The 16,389-nt window shown below is 42.5% G+C and overlaps 1 protein-coding gene across 1 annotated transcript; it reads right to left on the bottom strand.

Moving 5' to 3' along the window:
- Positions 1–2,091: 2,091 nt before the first annotated feature.
- RBX1 (ring-box 1) lies at positions 2,092–12,997 on the bottom strand. Its single transcript, XM_039725538.1, has 5 exons — positions 12,855–12,997; positions 10,518–10,596; positions 4,883–4,953; positions 3,565–3,650; positions 2,092–2,271 (listed from the first exon to the last, which is right to left on the bottom strand). Exons 1-5 carry the CDS (start codon positions 12,930–12,932, stop codon positions 2,259–2,261), a joined length of 327 nt encoding a protein of 108 aa, XP_039581472.1. The 5' UTR covers positions 12,933–12,997; the 3' UTR covers positions 2,092–2,258.
- Positions 12,998–16,389: the final 3,392 nt, after the last annotated feature.

The following is a 16,389-nucleotide window of genomic DNA, read 5'->3' on the forward strand; positions in this document are numbered from 1 at the left end:
TTGAGCAAGCAAACATACCCTGGGGAAATGGGGCACTCTGTGCCCTTGGATAAAAGAGATCTCTTGTACCTTCACCTGGTGCTGCCTGTGCCACACAGCTTCTCTCTGAGCTCACTGGCTGAAGCTTTTCCTTGTCTCTCCAAACACAAGCCTTAATGCACTACAGAAAACAGAGCTGCTGGCAGCCCTGTGCTGCAGCAGCCATGGCCTGTCACCTTTGCAGCAGGGGAAGTGGCAGCACGGCCACTGCAACCAGCAGCAGCTGGAAAAGGATTTTCTTTCCTGGGCATGTAAGCAATTGGTGCTTTACACTCTGTATTTTTCCATTTGGGAAAACCAGGTTTGGGACAGACACTACAAAAGCAATCTAAAATCAAATTTAAGTTTTACGCACTGCAGCAGAGCAGAGTTTCAAAGGGTGTTTAAGGGAGAGTGCCTGTAGCCAGCCATTTGGAGGGTACATTTTAAAAAAAAGGCAATAAAAAAATACCAAACTCCCTTGTCTTTCTGCAGGCACAGCCTCAAGCAAATGCACACAAAGCTACAGAGGAGAGGAAAATGTTTCTGTCTCCAGCTAAAACAAATATGCTCAGGGAAATATGCACAGATGAAAGAGAGATGAATCAGAACGATGTAGCTGGACTCAAAACAAAGTTCTCAAGGATATAAACTGGTGAGCATCTGGGTACCAGGTCCTGAAAAACCAAATACTGCAAACAAAATGGACAATCAAAAACAGGGACATCTGACATTTCACTCATCTCAACAGGACATTAATAGTTCAAATTTCAGGGAATGGCATTTAACCTGGATACCCTGTTGCCTGGGTGAATACTTTGACCACTGTTGAAATCATCCTCCCCCTCCTCTTCTATTCCCTTCCTGCCTCCATCACCAAAACTACCTGATAAATTCAGGATAACTTTCTACCAAGAAAAATGGTAAATAAACTGTCTAGCTATAAACTCTTCTAGTCCTACTTGTTCCTGTTTTCTTCTTAAGGGTGGAAAGCAGCAAGCCATATCATTTCAGAGCAATGACACCAGCTGATAAAATAATCCTGACATTTGCTTGCTGCAGATTAGAGAAAGCCCCAGCAATTACAGAAAACCTCCAAGTTTTGGTTCTGTCAATGGCCATCTTTAGTCTCTATCACTACAGTATATATACACTAATGTTTAACATCATCTATCAAATTTCCCATCCTCAGTAACTAGGAAAAAAATGACCTCCAAAGATGGCATCATGAATAGCCAAAGACAGAAATCTACCATGTCTACCACTGCTGACATAAAGAGGCAGCCTTTCATTGCCTCTTTAGCAGGAAGAAATTCTTGGATGCTGTTTCAGTTCCCAGCATCTGCTGAGGCTGTTGACATAGAGGGCAAAATTTGATGCAGGGAGCAGGATACCAAGCCATGTGGCAGAGGAGACACCAAACAGAACATTATGTAGTTTTCAAAGGAATGATTTTTGGCCAGTTGAACTTCAACTGGGAAAAACACCACTAGAAAGCAAATAAAGAATTGCTTTGCTTATATACTGCTTACTTTTAGCTTTCCAGCCAATCTAGCACATGAATTTCCTGAGTTTACTTTCACTCAACACATGAAAGTGCTTTATGAACACACAAAAAGTGACATCCCGTTTCTGTTCCCCAAAGCTAAACAGCTGGAACTGGGAAGTTAGTGAAAATTTCCTCTGCAAGGGAGGTTGTCTAGTCAAACTTAAGAGCAGAAGTGAGAGAGTAGTTTCTAATGATGACACAACCCCTAATTGTATAGATCATCATTTCAACTCTGCTCTAATAAAGCATGTCCACACAAAAAGCTCTTTGTATAAACTACTCTTAGCCAAGCCATGTCCTGCACCCACTGCACTACACAATGGAGCTCAACACCGACCTCAGTGAGCCAAAGGTGTGGTTCTCATTTGTGTGGGAGTAGAACCAAACTCACAGTCAAAAGCCTGGCACAGCAAAAAAGAAGCACTCCCCAGCTAAAGAGTTAAGTTAGTTTAAGTCCCCGGTCTGCAGATCATTCTCCTCCCTCATGCTCTGACTGCCCGCTCCAGAACACAAGACAAAAAAACTTCGACAGGAAGCTCCAGCAAGACTTTATTCAGTGGTATACAATAGGAAGAAATTAGCATGAAAGAAGAATTGTATACATTACTGACTTTCCAAGTCACTAAAACAAACCCATAGTGACAAGAACTACTGAGTTCGATGACATAACAAGGAGCGTGTGACCATCTCTCTAGTGTCCATACCTGCAAATAGATAATATATTAATGCTATTTTAAAAATTACTGTTCATAGGAGTGCTGGTCTGGGTGGATTTATTTTCATTCTACCACAGCATAATTAACACGTAAATAGGTGAAATACTGTTGAGGAAATCTTAGGAAGTTCTCCTAAGATTCATTTCCCCTAAAAGTCTACCCAGGCACAAGTTAGAAGAGAGCCTGAGCAATCCACAACACCACGTGCAAGAGATCTCAATACCATTTATCTTTTGCCCTGAATCCCACTTCAAATATATCTGGCATGAATCAAGGCCAAAACTTGTCCCAGCCCCAGACTGAGCACACATCAGAAAATATTAATTCATGTCTCTGTTTCTCATCATGCTGCCCGTGCAATATGAAGTGATTAGCCAGGCAACATGGACTCAGTTTTCATTGTGTATTCAGGAAAACATCTTAATATCAACACTATAGTACTTCAGTTGTCACACCAATGATGATTGGCACAACTGACTGTCTACCAGAGCCCAGACACAATCCTCAACAGTTATAATACCTGTTTTGCTTTGTTTCAGTCTGGACTCTAACTAGAATTAATTTTTTTAAGTGGGTGAGGAGAGGGCAATCTACAGTTAAGAAAAGATTAGTAGATCGATGGTGCAGAATGAAGCAAGTGATAGGCAAACTTCCTAACTATTCTCAATGAACAATTACCTCTCAAAATATGACTACCCCTCAAAAACCCATTCTTGGATCTCCTCCTACTATCCTTGACAGGAGACCTTTTAAAAACAGTATAAAACAAACAATACAGCAATTATAAATAAATGGGCCAAAGCTGCAGGACTGGCTACATGGACACTTGACTTCCAGAGGCTAGAAAATCAGCTGTATTAATCTCTGAGGCTATCAGAGTTATAAAACAAATCATCAAGATAACTGGAAAGATCCAATAAGATCTCTGGCACCTCAGCAGAAACACTTTGGAACCTAGGCAGCTGAATTCAGGTCATCCTCTAAATCCAAATTGCTCATGCAGCAGCACAGTACTCACCTGAGACTCCACTTCTAGGTAATTCCATTTCTCTCCTGCTCTCCATTCTTTAGAGAGAATGTCAGTAGAAATTACTACTTTTTACAGCTCCTACATACCCCACATCTGTTTGGACTTCCTTCAAAGCTCACTCAGAACCAGGTGACTAAGGAAAGAACCTCTCTGAACAGCAACTATGCCCTCAGACACACCAATCTGACACTGATTATTATATTTACAGGACAAGTGGACTTTTCATCTTGCAATCTGTGCAGGATACGTACTTTTGGAACTCCCATTCCCTGTTGTCCAGCGGACATACTTGGCGAGTTTTGAGCCAGCGAGAGATGCAGTGGAAGTGGAAAGCGTGCTGGAAGACAAAGTTCAGATCACATAATTTCAGAATGTATGAATGCATCTCAATGAGAAAACTACCACTGAAAGCATCGGAGTAAGAAGAGAGTAGCAAGAGTTTGCAGGCAAAGGTGGGGCCAACTGATCAGTCAGTTAGGTGATAAACACAAAGGAATTGATCCACATTTTCAGCGAGGAGGAAACATTAGTGAAACAGCAGCAGGGAGCCTGTTCCACAGTGCATTCAGTGCTAACTGACTGACTTATGATGAAGGAGGGAGTGCAGAGTTTAGCAGCTGCCAAAATTGGCAGAGCAGATGCTGATAAGAAGCATAATCGGAAAGAAAAGAGAGGATTTCAGAGTGACTAGCAGGGATGACATAAATGTATACATGCTGAAGGAAGCTTTCTGTCAGTTTGCAGGAGATACCAGGGCCTGAATAAAAAGGAATTTGCAAAATTAGAAAAAAAAAATCTCATTTATGTATTTAATAAGGGCAACTGTTCTCTTACCCCATCCAGCTACTTAAAACCAACATTCCACTTGTGGTCACTCTCACACACAATAACATAATTTTGACATTAGAATATCCTGACATGGTTAAACATTTTGCCCTTGTCCTCTGCAGACAGAATTGCAACATTTATGGTCCTGTTCCAGCACTATCACATTGTAACTCAATCCCACAGCACAGTAAAGATGGGACTGAGGATCAGGAAGCTATTCCACTATGGAATAGTTTATTTTCCAACTCAGGCCCAGGCTAGCTAACAGGTATTTGAGTTTGGAGTTAACATGCTAGTGGGACCAATTGATTTGATCTTCCCCCAAAACTGGAAGGAAATCAGCTGGTTACCCCAGACTGACTTTTTGAATTAGCCTGCACACAGACAAATCAAGCAGGCTGACATCCAAGTGATCCTATTAGCAGGGGAAAGAAAAAGATATAACTCCTTGGCAAACCATGATCAGGAAAATCATGCTTGGAATGACAGATCTATTATTCCTAAAAATAAAAATATTAAGGCTTATCTTCCTCCCTTTGCTTCTTTGTCTTATTACATCTCTCCATCTTTCACTTTCTTCTCTCTCTCCTTTCTACACTCTAGCAAACATAAGGACTTTAATATTCTTATTTCTGGAGGATTATGTGAAGCATGCTACAGAACTCATTCTGTCCCACATCTTGAAAAAAGGAGGATAGCATCACCCCACAAAAGCTCCACAACAGAAGAAGTTCTCCTTACATTGCAGACTCCCCATGCAACTGTGCACTCCTCAGAGGTAGCCGATGCTTGGTTGGCTTGACATTCTATGCCTGTGGAAATAAAGATTGAACAAATATACAAAGGAGTTGAAGATGTACATGCACATGTACTAACTGGCAGATTCCTTCAGAATAGCAAATGTAGGCAGGGGAGGAGGAGCTCTTTTGTGGTATTTAACACACCAGAAAGTATCAAGAGCTATGGTTTAATGTGTGCTGTTTTTCCAAAAGTATCATATCAAAACATTCTTAATCCTGATTAACCCCTTCTTCTACTTTTTTAGTATTCCAAAGTTCCAGAGGGCAAGAGTACATAGCTCATCTGCTGGTAACATGTGTCTGTTTCCCAAATTTCAAGGATAAAGATCTTCATTTTTTCCTCTTGTGTTTACAGAGATGTCTTTTGATGATGAGTTGATAGTACATTTACTTAAACTTCTTACCCAGGTTTCTCTCAATACAAATTCTTATATGTTCCTGTCAGACATTATCTACTTTATTTGCAAATTAATTTGCTCATGTAATGCTGGGGTTTACTCGTCTTTATTTTATAGTCTTGTGATAGATCAGTACATCCCAAAAATCCACAATAGGAAATACAGTATGGTTTGGACCTTTTATACCTTGGAGCTGAGTACCCAGGAGAATCCCCAACCCTAACTTTTTATGAGTTTGGGTTATGTTTTGGGCTTTTGTGTCAGATGGTGTAGATGAAGGAGATGAAAAGGAGTGAGAAAAGAAGAACAACACTGAGAAAATAAATCCTACAAGCCAGTTCTCCACTCTAAGGCCTGAACAATTCACTTCTGCTCCAGTTCAAGAAGAAATTTCAGAAGAAAATAAGATTTTTCCAACTCCTCCACCATCAGCACCACAAACCTGTAAGACTAACATTTTACTTCTTGCTAAAAGATGCCTTCTTTGGGAGTCAAGCCCAAATGATTTAAAAAGATCTGCTGATAGATCATCAGCTTAGAACTCAATACATGGGCTTGCTGCTTTCTTGTTTTGCAGATTTTTTTTTTCCTGGCAAAGAAGATGTCTGAATGACTTCCAGTTCTCTGTTCACTCTTCATGTGCTTGAATATGATTAGAGTAAAAGGAATTTGATTCACCAAATTAAGATTCAAAAACTTTCAAATCCCAAACATTTGGCTGAAAAATGTGATCTCTCGTTGTTCTGTCCCATTCTTCCCTTTCTCCATTTTTCATGCTCTTCAGGTGTGGATGTGCACAAAATAAAAGAAAGGCCCATTTTTTCTGAGGTGCAAGAGATATCAATCAACCTTGGTCATGAGGAACTACTCAAAACTGTCTAAATGATGTCTAAAGAAACTCAGTAACAACAGTTGTTCTGCAAGATTTGAGTGAACCTGTATTTATCACATGGCTTACATCAAAGATATGATATACCACAGCAGGAAGTCCAAAGCTCAATCCTTTACCTCCCTATAGAAGAAAACAAAATCCAGTACTTCAGTCTTAATTCCTGAATCTCTTAATAGATACAGCAATAAAACTGGCTAAGAATATGGAAGATGCTCAAGACTCTTGAAGGACTTGAATTACTTTGGATACTTGTTTAAAATTCTACACCTGAGATCTTTGCAACAATTTTACTGTTACTGCAGTATGGACTCATGGTCATGGGGCCTAGTATGTTAAATTTTAAATATCTGGCCAGAGTCTGTACAGTAACAGATAATGGTGAGAAGATGAGTAGTAGGAAAAGATGAGGAAATTCATCTGAAGGGAAAAAAGTCAAAGAGCAAGCAAAGTTTAACTCAGAAAGACTCTGCTGAAAGCAAGGAAAATACTCCAGCATGCAATATACTTATCTTGTTTCTTCTCTTTCCCTGCTAGAAACAAAATATTGGGCATATTAGACATGAAGTCCATCTACCCCATTTTTTATGTCATTTTGTCTTTTTTTTTCCCCTCTCTAAGAGGCCCTCACATTAGAGCTGCATGAACACAATTCAAAGGAATCTGTATTTTGCCTGGGAGTGAGAGGGAAGAAAGATGGTTTAGGTAAGGAAAAGAAGCACCACTGACATTCATTGCAGTGTTACTCAAACTTTCACTGACAAACCTAAACTTTCACTGACAATTTAAAGCATGACAATCCCAAAAATTTAAGAGGACAGACAAACTTTTGTGGAAGTGGCTGAGGAGATCTCTGGTGGTGACAGAAAGCCCTTCTAACAAGACATCTGGGTTTAGCTCCCTCATCAAACACACTGGAGACCACTGCTAGCACTGCTACCTTTGACTGCTAAAAAAGGGCCTCTCAAAAGCTGAAGCACTTTTTGGTCTCCTACTTGCTTAATTTCACAAAAGGACAATATATCAACAAATAAAAAACAAACAACCAAAACAAACAAAAAACCCACATGGGCAATCTCCATCCTAGAATGAAAGCTGATGAGCCTGGCTGAGAGAAAGAGAAGCTATTTACCATCTGCTGACCCAAAAGAAGTTGTAAGAGTGAGATAGTAACAGGTACCGGAGGAAAAGGGAATGACTCTTCTGTTGCCTTGCCTTTCACAGAGTATCTCCAGGTGAGGACAGAAACAGACAGCTAAAACCTGAAATACCTGTAAATAATTGTGAAAGATGCAATGGAAGCATTTCAACTCAGGGAGCTGTGGAAATGCATCTTATATAAATGGCAGCTTCTGAATCTTGGCATTGTAAGAACCAGCCCACTTCCTATACATTTTCTATTGCAAAAATCACCTGCATATTTACACATCAAGAAATAAATCCAAACCCACTCCAGCTAATAAACATCCTGAGATGGATTCTATGCAATGCATCTATCTTTGTGAAGCTGGATTTGTGGCACTTGGCATGTTACCATCAAAGCAAGGGGACAGTATTTTGATGGCACATTTTACACAGTTCAAAGCTATACAGGTCATCTTACTACAATAAGACATTACACATTTTAGACCAGAATAGTGCAATATACCAAACACAGTGTTAATACTCCCCAACTTACCATGTTGCAGTGACAGCACCAGAGAGTAAGCCTTTGAAGAAAGACTAAAGTAAAATCTAAACAGAACCTGCATCTTTCCAGAGAAGAATGAAACCAAAACACTGAGAATCTATTAATTCCTTCTGTACACTGAATATAAACCAAACTGAGGGCAGGGGGATCCTTTGAATCACATTATTACTGAGTCATAAGGCATGAGGAGAACTGCATGACACCTTAGCATTGATGGCTGACTTTATAACATTAACAAACTTTCATTACCATGACTGGCTTATCACTCTGCTAGCGTTTTCCCAATCTAAGTTTCTCTTAATCACTAGAAGTGGGAGACATTTATATCCTGCATTTTATCAAATCAAATCTTGTGTTGTTCTTCCCTGCACATTCTATTAATTTTTTCTCAATTTGCCATCACTTCACATCTTATGTTTGAAAATCTAATTAAAGGGGTTTTTAACAACATTAATGATCTGTAACAAGGAAGTAAGCAAATCCAGAACCAACACTGATCTCGGAATACCAATTTAGATATGCCTTCCACTCTGTATGCTGTCAATTTTAGTCTGTCATTTGCAGTCCAGGCTCCTCATAACATTGCTCATACCAATTAATAACATGTTATGCTTGAGCAACTCAAGAAGGAAAAAAAATTACCTATGAGTTTTTTCTTTACTTTCTTTCCTAACCTACCTATATACTCTTAACCCCCACACACATATTGGTGGGGCTTTTAAAAATATTTTTTAAAGAACTGATAAACAAAATGTATTACTGAAAAATACCATTTGTCCATTCTCCTTCCAACTCCTCCACACCTCTCCTTCATCCCATATGTCCTATTTGCTATTTATAAAAAAAAAGCAAATATATGAGACTGTATTTGGTCTGTCATGGAAGGTACAATTAATTTTAAGGCAGATTGATAGAATGAAACACATCTGCATCTCCTAGCTTAAAATACATCCCTCTTATAATGAATAATTATCTTGAATTACACGATTTTATATATGTATTCTATACATTTGTAAATTCTATAAATGCAACTTGTGTTCTAATAAGTCTCTGAAATTCCATTTGCCTGTCAGCAAAATGCTTTCCTCTCCAATACATTATAAACCTGAGAGACTAAGTAGTAGTCCAGAGTCCACCTTCTTTTGAAACTTCTTTCCAAGATGGTACAGGTTAGAGACACTTCAAAAGGAAACCTTTACATTAAAGAACCTCAACTTATTTCATAATTCCTGCTCTTTTTAGTGTTATCATTCCCTGCCTAATAACCAAGAATAAACTGAAGCATGGATAGGCAGTAGCTGGCTCAAAATACAAACATATCTATCCCCAAGAAGTGAACCTGCTTAACCCATGTTCAGGCCAGTGTGTTATGGTGTGTTTTCTTTTATTAAAACCAAAAACAAAACAAAAAAACCCCACAAAACAAACAAAAAACCAAACAACAAAAAAACTACCCAAACAAACTTTCTGTAAGTAATTTTGTAATTATTACTTAAATATGAAGTAAAATTAGGTACATGCTTCAGTAGCTGTTCCTATAAACTTGAAGTCTCATTTTTCTCAAGTGTTTTATTTCCATACAGTCTTATTGACAGGAAGTGGCCAATAGTATTGGTACCAATGGTGTCCACATAAAACCAAAGTGCAACCAAACTATTCCAATGGGATCAGGACAGGCCATGCCCAGACACTGTTCTTGGACCTGGGCTTGTTTTGGGGGCTTCCACGAGCCTCATATTTTAGGAATATAGAAAAATTTCTATCTGGGGTAGGCTAAAAGGTCTTCTGTCCCTCATGACTGAAACAAGATGGACAGTTACAGTGTCAACAATACTTGGTCATTTTTGAGGGGAAAAAAAAAAGGTTTGTACTCATTACCAATACTCTAAGGGACTGAAAACAGTAACTTCATGCATACAGACCTATTTCATTATAGAAATGAACCATCAAGATTACACAGCAAAAAAAATTAAAATCAAACCAATACTAACAATGTATTACTTTTTATTTTGGCATTTGATTACTCTCCTTAGTAAGTGAACAAATAATTTTCTAGGTGGGTACAAAACTCCCCCTACTATAACATGTACTAAGTTAGTTAGGCAAGGTAGGTTTTATAGAATGAGGAGTCAAATTAATTTGCTGGTCCATGCCTTTCCTTGCCAGACACAGACACAGAGGGTGTTACAAGACTTCATCTTAATGAGTGTCATCGAGAAGCTGACACTCGTAGCAGCCTTCCCAACTCTGAAATATAATACTTTTCTTTGTAAGCAATGCCTGTCAACCCTGAATAATTTCAGTTCCTCTTTATTATTACTCCTTCTCTCCTTTGTTGTGTTCCAAATACACTCAGCAGCATCATGTCTGTTGATCTGGCATCAAGTGATCCTACCCTTTACAAGAAAAGGGTGAGGAAGAAGCAGTATGGTGACAGAGGTCAAAAAAATAGATTATGAGACTTCAGCATTTTCATAAAATAGAGATTAGCAGAAGAATTAGTTACTAACTGAAAGCTTTGCTGAGTTATATCCTCAGCTGGGCTAATTTCAGCTGCTCAGCACACACAAGTCCAAACTGTCCCTTCCCATTTACTTACATAGATCCATGATGTGGTTTCTGCAAATGGCACAGTTATCAACCACAATGTCCCATGCCCACAGAGCCACGGCGTTCCACTGGAGAGAGGGGGAAAAAAGAAACACAGGTGTGATTCAATTTACACTGACAGAAATCCTCGCTATTCCTCAAAATGTCATGTACTTTTTGAAACAGAAAAGCTGGGATATTTAAGAAAAAACAAATCTTAGAAGTCCAGAGTAATTCTTCATCATAAGTTCAGGTTACCAGGAAGGAGTGGTACGTTCCTCACAAACCTCCCAGACACAATGTCTCCTTCCCACTTCAAAAACAAGGTAACTCCCACAATTCCAGATCCAATGGAATCCAAGGATGAAGCTCATGCCAAATCCTCGATTCTGAAGGAAAGGACAGCCCCTTGGAGAAAGACCAATCCAGATGCCATTTTTGTTAGGAGGAATTCCCATTATTTGTGGAGTTCTTCTAGTAACCACCTTTCAGAGCAGTTGGGGTCACGAACTAAATCTCTAATGCTACTCTCCACTGACTCCTGAAAAATCTTCCCTACAAAAGGTTCATAAGCAACAACCTATCAGCAAGGCTGGATATAAAAATTTCGAAGTACTACCAAATCAACCTTTCAAAGACTTACTTTATACATATAGAAAAGTAATAACACTGTCCTATCCAGGGGAAAGGTTTGAGGATTTTAGGGTAAGCTATGCAGATAAACATGGCACCTTTTTATTCTTCCAGACAAAACCCATAATCAGGTCTTCTGTAAACTCATTACATAAATGGGTCTGCCTTCAACATACAAAGTAATCCAGTATGTTGTACTAGTAATCAGGATAATCTTAATTTACTACTTAAGTAGTATAGATTTTTTCCCCCCTTACATTTTTTCAGTATATATCTGCACTGACTATACTATAGTAAATCTTCTCTCCTGTGCTCCATTTCCATCTCAATGTTTTCATTGCCCTCCCTCAGTTTGGGACATTAAAGAAGGAACACTGAGTTCCAAGTATTGATAGGCAGTTTTGGACTTTGATAAGCTCTTCAATTTTTTATTAGTACTGATATAAAAAGTAACCACAATACTACTAGATCTTTCAGGACATGCACCAGTAGTGATCTCTTTTGTTATACTAATCTCCAACTTCAAGTCTAGCTGGCCTCTGGCTGAGGTACTCATCTCTCATGGACTTCATCCATATCAAGGCAGCTGAGATGAAAGTTCTCAGCACCCTTATCTCTTCCATACACTCCAGAACTTAATCTTTTGTTCCATTATGGTCTACTCTGATGACCTGCTCACCTGTACTGAGGCACACATGCAACAAAGGTCTTACCTTGCCAGGGAGGAGGAATGCCACTGACACATAAATGATGCCACTTCCTACCACTATCATTATATTTGTCCCTATTTCCAAAGGACAAGCAATTACATCACCCAAACACTTCCTTCTGCACAGATGCACGGGCTTCCACCATCACTGATGGCAGCTGCATTTCAAACAAACTCATCTACAAGCAGGAATCACTGGAAATGTTTACTGATATTCAGTCTAGGGGTCACTTTCCCTCAAATTATACCTTAGTGCAAGCCCACACAACCTAACCCTGCTTTCCTACACCCTCGTGAAGAGCCTCGGACCATCACCGTGACCCAGCTGACAACTGGTGGCACCGGACAGGAGAGCGATATTATGGCTGCTCGGAGCGAGGAGGCAAAGCCAGGGTGCCACGAGGACATTTGCTCACTAACACGTTGTTATGTCTCTGCTTAAACAAGAAGGAGGAAAAAAGCCAGCCACAGGCATTTGCAGGCAGTATTTTACGCAGCACATGGGGCAGCCCAGGCGGCTGGGCCACAGCGGCCGGGGGTGATGGCGGAAACACTCCAGGGCTGCTCGCCGGCCCGAGCTGCCCACAGGCTCTGGATAGGAGTAGCCGAGGCCCGTCGGGGCGGCAGCGTCAGAAGGGAGCGAGCGGCGGAACCCCGAGCAGGGCATCCCCCATGAGGGCATCCCCCATGAGGGCATCCCCCGGCCGGCACGGCCCCGTCGGCGCCCCTGCTCCCGCTCCCGCCCCCGCCAGCCGCGCCCGCTGATTGGCCAGTTCCCGCTGCACGTGCGGCGGCCCGCCGCAGCCATTGGCTAGGACGCACGCCAGGACTCCCCGCAGGCCTCGCGCCGCCCCTCCCACCGCTCCGGTGCGGAACCGGGAGCCCGGCTCCGTAAAGGGAGCGGGAAGTCGCCCCTTCTCCGTCCCGCTCGCTGGCATCAGGCCGGCCCCAGCCCCCCCCCGTCCCTCCGGGAGCTGCCGGAGGAGCGCGCCGGCGGGGCCTCACTTTCTTCACTTCGAAGCGCTTCTTGCCGGCGCCGCTGTTGGTTCCGCTGGGGGTATCCACATCCATTGCGGCCGCCATTTTGGGTGCGTGAATCGGCCCGTCCTGCTCCGCGCGCGTGCGCGGCAGGGCGGGGCAGGGGGCCGGAGGAGCGGGGGGCGCTGGGAGGGGTCATCTCCTGGCCACGCCCCCTCTCGCCGGCAGGTGCGGGGGCTGAGGGCGCGGTGCCGTGAGCGCGCTGCCGTGAGCGCGCTCCTGAGGGGCAGCCCGGGCGGGGCCGCGCCGCGGTTCCCTCATGGCTGTGGCGGCGGCGGCTCGCCACAGTGCCGTGCGATCTGCCTCTTCACATGAGGGGCTTCAGCCCTCAGTAAACTTCTAACTTGTTTTCGCCCATCGTAATCGAGGCAGGACGAGGTGGGGCCGGCGGTGTTGCCGCTGTAGCTCTTTGTTCTCCCGCAGTCCAGGTTTTTTTTTAAAAAGGAACATGGAATTGCTGGAGACAGGACTCGCACCTTAGGGCGTGCGATTTGAGCTTACAGTAGTTACAACCAACACGGATTCAAAGGGGCTGCCAGAGGTGCCCAAGCCCTGTGTGCTCCGTTGCAAGGATGGAGACGACGGGCACGGGAGCTGGCTCTGGGATTTTCCCTGTCTGCACCTTCCCGGCGGGGTCAGTGGTAGCATTCTCCATGATACGGAAACTGAGGGCAATGCACTCCCCAGCAGCGCAGCTGCAGCTCTTGAAATTTCACCCAGCTTTGCAGGTCCCTGGAGATGCGATCTCTGCAGAGCCGCCCTTTCTAAATCCATTTGTACGCTGTGCTGCTCCATGGATGTGGGAAAGAGGAGTTTGTAGAAGCACTAAAAGTCCATTATTTTGCATAGAGACAGGCAAGCAGTATCTGTGCTCTACCTCTCTCAAGTACTTGGGCCCAACAGCAGCATTCTGGCCTGGCTCCATTGTACCTGTCTTGCTGTGTGCATACAGCTTTTTCCTGAGACTCGCTGCTTGCTGGGGTGGGGTTTCTGGCAGTCTGCAAATAGACTTAAAGTAGGGACCTGCAGTAAGAACAAGATGATGCTGTCATTGGATGTGTTGGAATAATTTTCATGTTTGGATTGGGATTAATATTTGAAAGACATGTACCACTTGTGCCTTGACTTATGCACATACCTAAATATTTGCAGCATCAGGCTGAGCCTGAAAGTTACACGGAAAATAAAGGTAAGTCTGAAGAAGAAAAATGCCCTCCCTCATGTAAACACCCCTTAACTTACCTACATGGAAAACTCCCATTTCATTGAACTGCCCCTTTCCCCAGATGCTGCTTGGTTACGGGCATCTCTATTGCTATAAATTGCAGCTGCACAAATTCAGGTTTCTGTCCTGTTGCTCCATATTCAGGACTATTGAAAAGGAGTATTTTGAAAATGGGAGTTGGGTGCTTGAGAAAGTACTTTTCCCCTTCAAGAAAATAGCTCTTTTCAAAGCAGAATTTGCAAGATTTCTTATTAATAGAAGCATCAATTCTAACCCTAATTCCTAAATGTGTATGGCAATGTCTCCAGTAGGACATTTCTCAGTAAGAAACCAGGACATTGATCAAACATGTAGACTGGGGCATACACATACCAGAGAGATGTAAACATTCATTTTCACTTTAAGTGACTACTGTAGTGTAAAATTGTAGTCTCCCCACCTCGGCTGATGTCACCAGGGGGAGGTGGTTGCCGATGGGGTAAAGCCATACAGCCAGCAATCATGAGGTCTGGATTTATCTTTCCTTATCTGGCAGCAAAAACAATGTAGCAATGCAGATCTCGAGTTAAGTCTTGCTAAAAAGGTGGGAGTGTTCTTAGGAAAACAAAAAAGACAGGAAACATGGTGCAGGACAGAACGCCTATTGCATCTCCATGTTTAATTAATTCATATTTACTGATCTGTGTATACAGGTACATTTTACTCACAAGTGCATTAAGAGATCTCCAGTACACTTTTCAAAGTGAAATCAGTGACAGTATAGTCCTGCACTTCATAAAAGGGGCTAAGCTACCTTCTTTGCTTGAAATAATCTGTTTTCTGTTGATTTTAGTGCCACCTCTAATGTCTTTCCTCCTAGTAAAAGTGTATTTCCTCAGACCTGTTTTCCCCTCTTAAGGCTATATGTTATAGAGGGCTGTCAGGAGCTGCTGCAGGAAGAAAAGCTGCAGCTTTGAAAGGCATCAGTCTCAAAAGAAATATAACACTGTGGTCCAAATTACCAGGGATGCTTTGAAGAATGGATCATTATCATTTTTCAAATCTTTGGGACATACAGAGGAAAAAGAAAAGGCTGCCAAATTGAAAAGGCAGGGGGACAGACAGACTAGGTGACATGTGACAGCTAACTGAATATGGTTAGTCCCAATTAAAACGAGACAAACTCTCTCCCAGTTGTCAAAGACCATTCCTAAAAGCAAGGTACTATCAACCTTTCAAAACCAATAGCTTGGATTTTGGTCACTGTCTTTCTCCTTTATATTCATTCTGTTGGTGGTTTGTTGTTTATTTTTCTACAGTCACCAACATTATCCTGTGTGGGATTTATCCCCCAAATGCTTCCCTCTCCATACATGCACTCTTTGGATGCATGTTCATGACTGGACTGCTGTGGGACTGCTCCTGGCTCTGCAGCTGCACAGGGACCAGGCAGAGGGCCTGGTGGTGCTGACTGGACTGCTCCTGGAGGGGTTGCTGCTTGCAGCCCTGGCTCTGCAGCTGCACAGGGACCAGGCAGAGGGCCTGGTGGTGCCCATACTGACACAACTTGTTCCTGCAGGACAGAGGGATCCACATGGCAGTGGGAGGATCCCCCAGAACTGAGTTAGAAGGAAAATGCAGACAGGAAAGATGGATTTGCTTAGTCCCCCCTGCCTGAGCTGTTTGCATTCTGTTTCCCAGCCCCAGGGAAGATGAGCAGTTATCATGACTAGTCCTCCAATGTAACAGGATCTTTCTGGGGCACTTGGGTCACTTAGGAAAAGAACTGGTCTGAAAGAGAATTGCAGCACTTTCAAACACTTTGGGGTGAGTGTCATGTGGCCTTCCAAGACTGCCAGGAGCAAAGAGGGGGAAACAAAGGGAGGTGGCCCTTTTCAAAGTGCTTACAAACCTCAGGTTTTCTCTTGCATTTCTCTGCTTCACACTCTCAGTACTGCCTGCTTAAGGTATGGTTTCAATGGTGCCCTAAGCAGCATCCAGCAGGAATTACCTAGTATATGGGACCATTTGCCAGTCAGTGGTTGCCAGCCAAGGAGCAAAACTCAGGTGCACTTTGTTACTTTTTAAGGAGCTGTAGGGCTGACTGGCTGGCTGCCCTCCAGTTGCTGATGCTAGTGAAATTGTTTGAGTTGCCTAAGCTGGGATTTGTTTGCTTTTGGATGCCCACAGACAGCATTCACAAATTACTGTTGGGGCAGTACTGAATCTATGGTTATTCCGTGTTGCCACAAAACTTTCTCAAAGTTCAAGAAGCAGGCAAACAGGCCCCAACAAAGC

The sequence above is a fragment of the Passer montanus genome, unplaced genomic scaffold (assembly GCF_014805655.1).
Source record: "Passer montanus isolate IOZ18808 unplaced genomic scaffold, ASM1480565v1 scaffold55, whole genome shotgun sequence".
Taxonomy (NCBI): Eukaryota; Metazoa; Chordata; class Aves; order Passeriformes; family Passeridae; genus Passer; species Passer montanus.